This window comes from Cicer arietinum, unplaced genomic scaffold, assembly GCF_000331145.2.
Source record: "Cicer arietinum cultivar CDC Frontier isolate Library 1 unplaced genomic scaffold, Cicar.CDCFrontier_v2.0 Ca_scaffold_5756_v2.0, whole genome shotgun sequence".
Taxonomy (NCBI): Eukaryota; Viridiplantae; Streptophyta; class Magnoliopsida; order Fabales; family Fabaceae; genus Cicer; species Cicer arietinum.
The window spans coordinates 1-13,025 of NW_027339403.1; the positions used below are offsets into that span (position 1 = coordinate 1).

The 13,025-nt window shown below is 32.1% G+C and overlaps 1 protein-coding gene across 1 annotated transcript; it reads right to left on the reverse strand.

The window, feature by feature from the left end:
* Positions 1-4: 4 nt before the first annotated feature.
* Positions 5-3,561, reverse strand: LOC101490813 (formin-like protein 1; the record flags this gene model as incomplete). Its single annotated transcript, XM_004517233.3, has 3 exons — positions 1,401-3,561; positions 880-1,079; positions 5-228 (listed from the first exon to the last, which is right to left on the reverse strand). Coding segments are annotated over exons 1-3 (2,400 nt in total), but the record flags the coding sequence as incomplete, so codon positions are not given.
* Between the last annotated feature and the right edge of the window lie 9,464 nt (positions 3,562-13,025).

Sequence of the window (13,025 nt, forward strand, 5' to 3'; positions counted from 1 at the left end):
ATTTCCTAAGATAATCCACTTCATACTCAAAATTGGCTATGTAAAGCATAGCTTCCACCCTTTTAAATGCAAAAGGTACATCAAGAACTGCCTTCAAAAATTTCTCAGCAGGACCAAGTTTGTTTGGAGAGTCATCTTTATGCTGCTTCAATTTGCGCTCTTCTTCCTTGGTCGGCGCCATTTTTAACAAGCTTTCAAGTAGTTCAGTTCCAAGTGTATCAGTAACACCTGTTAAAAGGCAAATTGAAATATTTACTTGATCAAGAAAACTTTTAAAACACATTATAACAATTCACTTTCATGCAAAGAGAAAACATAGAGAGAGAATGCCATAAAGGGTCAATACAATAAAAGCTCTTTGTTTATATGATAAACCTTGAAAACCACATAACATGTCAATATACTAACCACGGCATTGATTTATGATGCACACATTTATGGTTTTGGTAACCAGAAATAGCAATAAAACAGAAGAACAAATTTGGCCACTAGCTTCATTCAAGTGATAATATATATATGTAATAATAATAATAACACCTCCACCTAACTTCTTATACTAAACCAAAGCAAAAGATGTTTTCCAAATTAGTGTGGATATATCTCTATTGTTTTTCCTTTAAAAAATTTCCATTGTATCAAACAAGTGTTTAAATACACAACTACTAATTGCATACCATTAACCAAAAATGATGCGTTAGTTTAGTAGCTAACATATCTAATCCAAAGGATTATGAAGAAACAAAAACAAGCAAGAATTTACATCGGTGTCGGCTTAACCACAACACCTAAGTAAGAAATTGTTCAACAACAGATCTAGTTCATAATTACAAGAAAATAACTTGAGGGTAAAATACTTAAATAGTTAAGTTAAATACATACCTTCTAAAAGTGCTTCACACACTTCCTCTACAGTAACATTAACTGCTCGGAGCAAGATAGCAATGTTTTGAGACTTTTTAGGATCCAATACTCTATCCTCTTGATTTTGAGGGGCAAGAACTGAACGTGGTGTAGCATCCTTTGGTTTTGGATTTGGTGTGTTCACCACAAACAATGTTTCAATCATTTCCTCATTCAACCTGCCACATATATTCAATCTAAATCAGGCCATTTTTTATTTCAAAAAACACATATTGCAATATAGTACTACTACTAAACACCAGAATCATCAACTTCTTATAACTAACATTCCCTAAATAGAACAATACTACCGAAACTACATTGGATGAAATATAAGCAAAAAAAGTATTTGAATAGTTGATTTATTTGATCTTATATTTCATTCCAAAGGGAGTAACATTTCTCTATAATAATCTATAAAGTAATATAAGAAAAACATGAATGAACAGCATAACAATATGAAAATGGCGTGGTGATGAGAATTGAATTGAAACACTTACTTAAAAGAGCTGGACCTCAAATGATCCCAAACCATTTCACGATCAGAACTAGCCCTCACTTTATCCCAATGCAAAGGTTTCAACTTAGGTTTCAATGCCTCTTCGGAGTTCTCCTCGAAACTCGGTGGCAATTCAACAGGAGAAACCATTGCATTAGATGGAGTTTGCAACACAAAAGGCCTTGAAGGTGGCTTCAATTCCGGCGGCCTAGAGACCACAGGTTGACCGACAGGAGTTGTTGGAGAAGGTACTTCCCATTGTTTCCTTTGTCGCGGCAGCACCGGTGGTGGTGGTGGTGGTGGTGGCGGAGGAGGAGGAGCTGCTGAAACACTAATAGAAGGTGTAATTGGTGTTGAAAGAACAGGAATTTCCCAATGTTTTCTTTGAGAAACAACACCATGTTGAATCAAAACAGTTGGTGTTTCACCAATTGGTGTTAAAAGGTCTGGAATCTCCCAATGCTTCCGAGAAGGTGGTGGTTGAGTAGTGTTCATCTCTCTCTCCGGCGATGAAAGTAATGTCGGTGAAAGTGGTAATGATGACAGTGGAGAATGTCTAAACCGATCTGAAACATCTGAAATAGTTGGAGACTGATCCAACCCATGATTGTTATGATGCTGTTGCATCATTGTAATTTTCTCCGGTGACGGCAAAGTAAACGCCGATGACGAAGAAGATGAAGATTTTCTGCTAGAAGCATTTGATAATCTCGGTGATGAAGAAATCTTCGGAGATGAATTGCAAGACTGAGTCTTTTCAAGTTTAACGAAAGACCCATCTGGATTTTTTGTATGTGAAAGGTTGAGAGGTGATAAAGACGGTGACTGACATTCTCCGGCAAAGACTCTCTCCGGCGTTGAAGACAATGAAGAAGAAGACTGTAAGTTCCGGTTAGAAGAAGCTCTTGAAGACAACGAGCTTCTTCCCCCGTCGCTGCTGAGCAGTGGTTGTGTCGGTGGCGGTGGTGGTGACGGCGGAGAATGGTGGGTTAGTACATTTTCCGGCGATTTTAGTTGTGATCTTCTGGGGCTTATACTAACCGGAGGAGAGAGACTAATAGAGTGAGAACGATCAGGTGAAGCTGAAGAAGATGAATAAGAAGAAGAAGTAGTAGATTCAGTGCTACTTCTACCGACGAAATTCTCAGCTGAAATACCGGCGAAAACTCTCCGAGAACTTGATCCATTTCCTAAAGACCCTCTTGGTGAATAAAACTCTTCTTCGTCATCTTCAGCCGCCGGAGTAGTTTCATCGTGAATCCTCAAACCTTGTCGTAAAAGCGGTGGTAATGGTTGAAGCTCCGGCGAGTCCATTTTCCGAGGATTCAAACCACCACCAACAACACCACGAGGATCAGGTAAATCATCGCCGCGAGAGTTTACAATGGTACCGAGGTAAAGAAACTCTGAGCTTGTAGCAGAGACGTTTCTTGATTTGGTCGCGACACCGGCGCCGGCCTCGCGAGGAAAGAGACGAATGCTACTGTCGGATCTGAGTGTTTTATCATCTGAGGGGTAATTTTTACGGCGGCGGTGACAGTAGACATAAATGGAGATAGTGACGACGGCGACGGCGGCGATAACGGAGGCAATGGCGACGGCGAGGAGTTTGGAAGAAGATGATTTGTGTTTGGGGGTTTGAGGGAAGATAAGAGAAGAGATGTTAGCGGGGAAAGTAGCGTAGGAAGAAGGTGAAGGTGGTGGTGGTGGTGAAGTTGAGGGGTATGAAGGGAAAAAGGGGGTGTTAGTAGCATTAGGGGTAGTATTGGAAAATGGGTATTTTGGGTTTGGGTTTGGGTTTGGGTTTGGTGGTGATGGTGAAAGAGAAAGTGGTGGTGATGGGTTTGGAGGTTGAGAAGGTGGGAGTGTGTTTTGAGGGAGAAAGGGTTGGTGAAGGAATCTTCTTGGTTGAGATGATGAACAAGTTATTTGTGTGAAGAGGCAAGAGTAGAAGAACAAGATGATGAAGTTGCACATTGTGATGTTGTGATGTGTGTGTGTGTCTCTTTTGTTTTTCTCTCTCTCTCTCTCTTGTGTTTCTAAAAGTGGAAATGGGTTTGTTGAGTGAGTGAGAGAGAGATAGAATGGGAGAGAGTAGAGTGATGAATTAAGGAGGAAAAGGAGATGAGAAAGAAGAGAGTGTGAAAAGGTTGAAAAGAATCAAATGAGAAATGGGGAAATCAAGATGGTAAAATTTGGGTAGTGCTGTGGATCCAGCTAAGATTCTGTTTTTCCCATCAAACACAATTATTTTAGACGTCATATTTTCATCTTTAAATCAAAAACCTATATTATTTTCATATAATTTATTGTTATAAAATATTATTAAAATTATTTATTAAGTTAATTTATATTTTAATGATTTGATAATTAATTTAAATTTTTAATTTATTCAAAAATTAAAGTTAATAATATTTTATGCTTCTAAAAACTAATGGTTTTTTTCTTCTTTCTTTTGTGGCTTGCAATAAATTTTTTTTTAAAAGCAGCTTGCTACATACTGCATACACACCTACTCTCTTATTCATTTTCCTCGGTTACCTTTGATTTAATGAGTGTCCATTCGGAGGAGTACTTCGTAAGAATAAGAATATTTAATTTAATGTTTTATTGTTCGTGTATTGCTGATAGATTTGTCTCAAGAATTTAGGTTTTATTTAATAAAAAAGTAACAATTATTTAAATAAGATTATGCTATTGAATTCATCGGAAGTTTAATTGGTAGGCCAACAGTTTAAAAATATGAAAATTGTCTTCGAATCTTCGACCAACAGTTAAATTAATCTCTTAATTTAAAGAATTGGTAAATATCTTTTATTTTGTTTATAAAAAATTAAACTAAATAATATTAATAAATAAATAAAAAACAATAAATAAAGAAAAATATATCAAATTTTAATTAATCGTGTCCACCTAAATGTCCTTAAGTCACACATTTAGGAGGTCACCGAACTCGTCTAACTATTTGAACGACTTGATATTGTTTTAATTTATCATCATTTTGATCATGTTTCTCATCATCATTTTCAATTATTAAGAGTATATGCAACTAAAATCCTTGAGAATTTATGGGTAGATTAAACCTACTACCACACGTCTCCATATAATTTTAAGCTTTGGAGTTATACATGAAATCAAAAACAGCATAAGTCAACTTAAGGGGTTATATAAAATCTCATGTTTTGTCGAGTAATTGGGGGTTTGTATCTCTAGCAATGTCGGAACGTATACATGTGGTGGTGGACCATAATATGGAACTTATGCAGCGGTTTGTAGGTGCGGTGGTGGTGGACCATAATATATAAATGTTTTATGTATGGTTCGGTATGTAAGTGAGGTGATGATGAAGACAATTTTGTGGTTTAGTGCATGGTTTATTCTTGTGGGATTGAGTGGACAAGAGAATATCTTGGTAGGTATAAACGTAGATCCCACAGATATTGCTCGACATAAATAAATAATTTATTGTATTGTCTAAACCAATTTATATATTTTGTATTGTGGTGTAAAATACCTTCTACTAACTGACCTTGCAATACATGATTCTCACACACATTCCAATGTTTAATTTCTTACTTCCAAATTCAGTCCCAATTAACATCAATGTCACACCTCATGTCGACTTCATGGTAAATTTTCATGTCCTCTAGTGGTTGTGATATTTGTTGACGGAAGTCGAACTGAAGTGTAATCCTATTTTTTTGATATTTTCCAACAATATGATAATAATGCAGATAGGTACATGCGGTTCGTGTGTTCATCTCTTTTTTGCAAACGTCGTGTTGAAGCCTGAAGTGCGGTCTCCAATAAAATTGAGATGTAAAAATATGATAAAATAACTATAAGAAGTATAAAAAATATATATGGTTAAAAAATATAAATAAATGTGATTACTTTCTCCACCATCATGTGGTTGATTATTTTTCAGTATCTATCTATATTGCTATGAGAAACTTTATTGAGACCACTAGAGTCAGATTTGTCGAAAAAAATTAAAAATTAGAAAAGTATAATAAAATTAGTGACATATTAAGTTGTTAATTTTAAAAATAAGAAAAGTATAATAAAATTTGTTTGCAATAGTTATTTTTATGCGAGTGGAACAACACTCTCCTATTGACATCACATCAGGTTTCTTAGCAAGACACATATCTCTATGAAGTGTTGTTAAAACTGTTGAACCAATTATATTGTGATGCTTTATTTAAATCACCAAAAGTGATAAATATTACAAATATACTCTATTGTTAGATTTGTCGGACATTAGTAGCCCTCCAATCATACATAAATGTATGCTCAATATGATACTTGTTTTTCTTCTACCGATGCATTTTCACCAACGCTGTCAAATGTTTCCTTAAGTCATTTGAATTTAATAAAATATAAATTTTTGTTGATCTATTGGGTGGAATAACTCATAAGTAAGTTTGACAAACATCTCTAACATTCACAAAATTCGAACCACTGACAAATAAACCATAAACATTTAATCTTAAAAGGTAGTACATGTCTTCTAAAGTTATTGTATATTTGCTTATTGGAAGGTGAAACATATGATTTTCTGGTCTCCATCTCTCAACCATAGTAGTAATCAAACCGAAGTCTATTTTGTTGTTTCCAAGTTTGATCACTTCACCAAATCCAACTCCTTGCAAACATGGTAATATGGCATCATGTAGTTTTTTTTATTAACATGATCATGATATTTCAATTTGTCCTTTAAGAGTATCTAAAATAAATAAAATATAAAAGTAAATAAAACATTGACTTAAAAAAAGTAAATAAATAAAATACTTACAAATGTTTTTATGTATTGAATTTCAGATATGTGATTCATAGATAATTTCATGAGAAAAATAAAAACTTTAATAGAGAACGCTAATATATAAATTTTGGAAGAAATAAATAGTTGTAATGGTGTGAAGAATGAAAGTGATTGTAATGTTTTTATATAGAGATTTTTAAAATAAACTGGACCAATATGAAGCCAAGAAAGACCAACACACATATCACCAAAATGCAACACAAGGTCGCATTCCCATATAGCAATTTCATTAGGAGGTCACATCTCCCCTTACAACCATTTACTCGATTTCCAATCCACCAGCTTTAATCTTGGTCGTTAAATCTAATTCACCAACGGCTAGAAATAGTACATTTAGGATCCTTGTGATTTGATATGGACCAATCAAATTATTCTATTAAAAATTTGATCTTGTATGTTCAATCTAATTCATCAATGGTTCTGAATAGTGCATTTAGGATCCTTGTGAATTTATTTCGACCAATTGGTTATTTTATTAAAAATTCCATCTTGTTCGTTCAATCCATATTATCAACGACTATGATTGGTGCATTATTATTCCTTGTGAGTTGGTTTCGATCAATCTGAAATTGTTTTATTATAGAATACACACAACCTCCTACTTTTTAATTAATATAATTTTCAATTATTTTTTTCTATAAAATTTGACACATTTTTAATGAACCTACGTACAAATACTACTGCAGTGAAATAGACATGTTAAACCGAGAGGCCATAAAATGGCTAAACATACCACGAGAAAATTGGTTAAAATGTTTGATGGAGATAGTCGTTGGGGTCACATGACAACCAACTTTGTTAAGTAAATCAATGGATTGTTAAAAGTCACACGCAATATTCCAATCACTGTTTTGGTCAAAATAACTTATTATAAGATAGAGACACTATTTTCAACAATGAGAAAACTACATGCAACGATTTTAGCTTATGGTCAGGTATACGCAGAAAAATGTATAATTTTTTTAAACCAGAAATACGTAAGTCCGATAGCCATAAAGTCAATAGTTTTGATCGGAGCAACCACGCTTTCATGGTCCACGAGACGTTAAATCTAAGAGAATGACGACTAATTGGTCATTTCAGTGTCAACATTCCTAACAGGTGATGTGACTGTAGGAAATATCAAGTTATAGATATGTCTTGTTCACATGTGATAGCAACATTTTCTAACATAAAGTATGATTTTTGAACGTTTATACCTGATGCATACAAGGTTGAAACGGTACTGATAGTCTACATTGAAACGTTCAAACTCCTATCAAACAAATGACATTGACACAAATATGAAGGTGTTATGGTGTATTACAATCCTCAAATGTGAAGAGTCAAAAAATGTCGTCCAAAAATTAAGCGCATTAGAACATAAATGGAAACCACATAAAAAGTATTAAAAAAAGTGTGGATTATATCAGATCTCTGATCATAACAGAAAACATTGTTCAAACATTTAACTGCATTAACTTTGATGTTTTTTTTCTCTATATAATATAATTTATTGGATTTATTAATATAAATTAGTTTTTATTATTAAATTTTATGTATTAATTATACTGTGTTTTTTTAGAGTTATTATTGTTGACCATATTGATCGTTATTTACATTCTTTCTTTTTAATTAGTTCGAAGGTCTTCTTTATAATCAAATAAAATGTTTGCGATCATTTTAATATTAATATAGACGTTATGTGCTTATGTAGCCACTATGAACCATTCTTTTATTTTATTAAAAAAGAACGTTAGTGCCTTTAAAGAAATCATCCATAGTTCATCTTTTTGTCATTTGTATCTTTATTTTCTTTCCCTTCACTAAATTTTGTATTTCAGAATTTAAATTTATTGCATCAATTAAAGAACAATAAAAACTTTGATTTCAATTATATATCTCATATTTCATCACCTCCACTTTCTCTGAATCACCAATCACAATACCAATGAAGGCCAAGCACACGTTGGTGAAAACAATCTCAAACAAAAATCATACATCCGTCACAAAATCATTGTGGTGAATTCACATCATTCCTTCCATCTATACTCACTTATAATTTACTTCAAACCACATGAAAACCAACATTTTCTATGCACAACAGACCCAACATATTTAGAAGATTAAAACAACTTCTATATAGTAAGTCCTTTTCAAATAAAAATTTAAATAAGACTATAAAAATAAATAGGAAGGAGAAGTGAATAAAATAAGAGACTAATTTAAGGTTTTTTTTCTTTCTAATTACTTCGAAATTCAAAAAGATTAGTTTAATTGGCTCAAATATTTTACATGTCAGCAATTTTTTAAAATTTTTCAGAAAAACTAATTTTTCCTTTATATAAATTGTAAGCGACTAATTTGTGTATTAAATTTTGTCGGAGACTAAATTAGATCAAATTAAATCTTTAGTCTTATAAATATATATCAAAATTACATATTGAGTTGATGAAAACCACTTTTGCATATGTGGAAAATTTGTTACGATTAGATTATAGTTGATTGAGTTAAGTCCCATTATTTTGTCTTTTCTAATAATGTTTTTTCTTATTAGTTAAAAATTATTGTGTATAAAAAAACAACTTTTATTCGTCTTTATGTTTTCCTTTCTTTTACCACATAATAAAACAAAAAAATCAATAATGAATAAATGCGACAATGAATATTAAAGTGAAAAGATATATAAATGCGTTAAAGTTGGGGAAAGGATTGATGAAATGGAATTAACCATAAAGAATAAAGAAAAGGCTGAAAAGGGAAGCAACAAGCTTTGTTTAAAGAAGCACTTCCCGTTATATATTTTAGTGATCTAATAATAATAATAATATGAGTAAATATGAGAAAGTGGGTTATGAAGACATGAGAGTGACATGGCTTCTTATGATTTTTTGCTATATATGTTCATGTCGGTCGCCGAAAACGTTATGTCTCATTCTCATTCTAATTCTCACCCACCATGTCATAACACTCTCTTTAGGGAAATGTTTTTAACACAGAATTGGACATAATATATCTATACAATTTTTTATTTTAATATATTAAATATATATCGACAAAAGAAATATATTATATACTGTCATTTAATTACAATTATTAAATACTGCTTGTTGATGATAATATATACATAGTATAAATTATAATGATATTCTCATTATATAAACAACTATAAGTAAAAGTAAAATAGTAGAACGAGTATCCACCAAGAAAAATGATTAAATCCATCATTATGAAATTGTGCACTGCACATTACAATATAGCCTAATTATTGAAAATTATTACAAGGACGTGACTTTTTTCCTATTCATTATGATGGCACACTGAATTATAGTGGTAAGCTATAATTATGATTTGATTGTGGTAAGCTGGAACATCTAATCACCTTACGTGAATATAGCAGTAACTAGTACTACTAACTAGTAAGCACTAAAATAATCAACATGATTATTTTTTTATTATATTTAATTAATATGTTCAATTACTTATACTTTTTGGATGGTTTTTATTAATAATTAATTATACTTCATATTTACAATTTTATTTATTATCACTATATGTACTGTTACATATTTTATGTTCACGTACATGCACGTAAATTGAATTTAAATACATGTAAAAATTTTCAGTGAATAGAGAAAATATGTGAATAGTAAATTTGTGAGTATGCAAAAGAAGAAATGTGAGTAGCAAAATTTTAATACTTATTAGTTTATTTGTGACTTTCTTTTAAAATAGCAAGTTTTTATTAATTTTAACAAAAGAAACTATCAATAGGCCCCAATGGACAATACTACCAATTTATTAGTTTGCCACCAACCCAACAATAAAATGGTGAGACATTAAAAGAGTTTCAAACAAGAAGTCTTGAATTCGATCTCAGATACTAACATAATTTAGTATAATCCAATTAATTACTAACATTTATTTATAAATAGTATGTTAGAAAATTATTACTAAAAATTTGTCAAATACATTGTAAGGTCCATGTAGCTAAAATACTATGATCCTTTATAAAAATTAGTTGGCGTATTCCAACAAATCCTAATATATATATATATATATATTCAACAGCAACTCGACTGGTTAGGTCATGTCGAATTCAATCTCAACTAGTTAGGTCTTACTCAACACCAACTCGACCATTCAGCTCATGTCAAGCTTAGTTCAACCATCCAGGTTATATCTAGCTCAGCTCCACTTTTCAACTCATGTCAAGTTCAGTTTCACCATTCAGTTCATACCTAACTCGTGCTCTAACTTAGCTCCACAGTTCAGCTCATGCCTAGCTCAACTCCATTCAAATCATGTCTAAATCAGCTCTACCATTTAAAGTATACCTAATTCAGCTTGTCTATTTAGATCATGTTGAGCTTCATCATAATCAATTACACCAAAATCATCCTCAATTCAATTACACAAGTCAATATAACACCAAGTTACCTATTGAGATAAAATCTCAAATTAAATGTTTTGATGATATACAAATCAAGTTAATTAATCTTCTAATTATGATTCTAAACATTTATTAGTATTTAACGTGTGTTCTAAAGTGATTAAATCAAATATAGGTTTCCATCATAACAAAGATCAAATAAAAAAAAATATATAAAGTCAAACTCTGATCTATTGAGCAGAAACAAATAATCAAGAACGATATTGTTTTCGCAACATCTAACCAAGAATGTTCTTGACTTCTAAAAGAATAAATTTTTTTTTCTAGAAATCAAAATCTAACTTGGTTGCAATGATAAATTCAAGTGCATGTCAAAATCACCAGAAACTGTCAAGAATAATCAAAACTGAATACTCAAGGGACTATGGACAGATTCAAGAACTCACAATGTCAAAGCAAGTGACTTAAACAAATAATGCAAAAACTCGTTATTTCCACTGGGTGGATATGGGGTGAGAAGGTCGTGAGGTAGCACCATCGGTAATGATAATGACTGGGGTGTTACAATAAAAGACGCCTTTTATTGTAATACCTCAACCATTACCGTTACCCGTAATGTTACCTCACAACCTTCTCGCCCCTATCCACCTAGTGGAAATAGCGAATTTTTGTCTTATGTGGAATTGTCCGGTACCTGGGAGATAAGTATTGCTTGCACATAGTCTCACTATCAATTGATCCAGTAGCTCAATTGGTTGTGGGACTGTGTGGATGCGGTACTTATCTCCCAAGTACCGGACTTAAATCCCACAGAAGGCAAAAACTCGTTATTTCCACGGGATGGATAAGGGTGAGAAAGTTGTGAGTAGCGCTGCCAGTAACAGAACAGAAACAAGCAACTGCACAAATTAGAAACGGAGAATGTTCTGAAGATCAGCAAGAACAATCTTCGATAATTTCCATCACATGGCTATTTACTCATAGACTTTACAGCTTGTCTTCCAACGGCTATATGAGTTGACCCATACCTTCAAGTAGCCTACAAAAAGAACCTCAAGACAATAGAAACATCATTAGCTCATAGTGCAAACAAATCATTCATTAAAATCATCATTCTTGAGAAATATTAGCTAAAATATCGAGAAAGGCTCCAGTTCTATTTCATTAGATTCAAGAATCATTTTTCTCTAAGTCTAACAACATCAAACTAAAACTCAAACAAGTGTCGAGTAAAGGTTGATTCATTAAGTCCTTCTTAAATCATTTTGATACTCAAAACTAGTCATAGTGTGAGTATAGTTGAAAAATCCTTTTGTGTTTAAAAGGTAACTTGTAATTACTCTTCTAGACTGAAGAGTAAATCCGTGTAAAAAATCTTTCAAATGTTGAAAGATAAACTGTTGTAACTGATCAAGGTTGATTTTGAACGTTGGTGGAAAAAGCAAGAGCATTCTTGTTTGAACACTTTAGTGAAAAAGTTCACAAACTGTGAGGATTGAACGTAACCCATTTTTGAGTGATCCATAATGTATAGTTGTGTAAACGCTCCTTCCATTATCTCCTTTTATTTACCACTTCCACAACACTAATCACTTTGTGAAGTTTTTATTATTATATTATAACTGAAAATGTTCTGTCTTTTATCAAATCGATATCAGTCTTGAGTTAAAAATTTTAATACTTAAATTAATTTTAAAAAAGGTATAACAATTCAAATCTTCTTTCTTGTGATCAACATTGTTACTTCGTTACCATCCATAGAGATGCATCTAGGACTAATTTTTGCATTATGAAGAAAAAAATATTGTTTAGTAAATTATTATGTGCAGATCTTTGTGTTCGTTTGACGAGTAAGAGTTGGAGTGCATGGTATGCTTCCTATGAAGGAGATAATTCTGGATTAAAGAAATACAGTGGTGTATGTGATTCGGAATATACAACCCATTAGGAACTACAAATGGCATGCAAGATACGTCAAGAATCAAATGTTTTATTATTGACTCTAGCCGCCACTAAGCCATACGAGAAATTGATTAAATTGAGATTTTTTGTTAACTATATTAATACTTCCTTTGGTCACATATTATAAACAATAAAAATTATTTGCATACCTTTTTATTAATTTTCTCAAAATAATTAAAAAAAAGTAATTCTAGTATCCTAATTATCCCTTACGAAAAGTTGCTTCATGAGAATACAAAATTTATTCAAAATACAATCTAAATTAATTAGAGAGTAATTAAGAATGTGCCCTATTCATATACATATAACTATCATAACTACATAGAACAAAATTACTATATATTCATATAACTATCCCTTGTAGCATGCCATTTCCCAACAAATCAAATAATTTTCATTTCAACCACATACTGACACCAGTCTTCCTTTATTTCAATTAGATCTCTTTCAGAGTATGTTGGACTGGA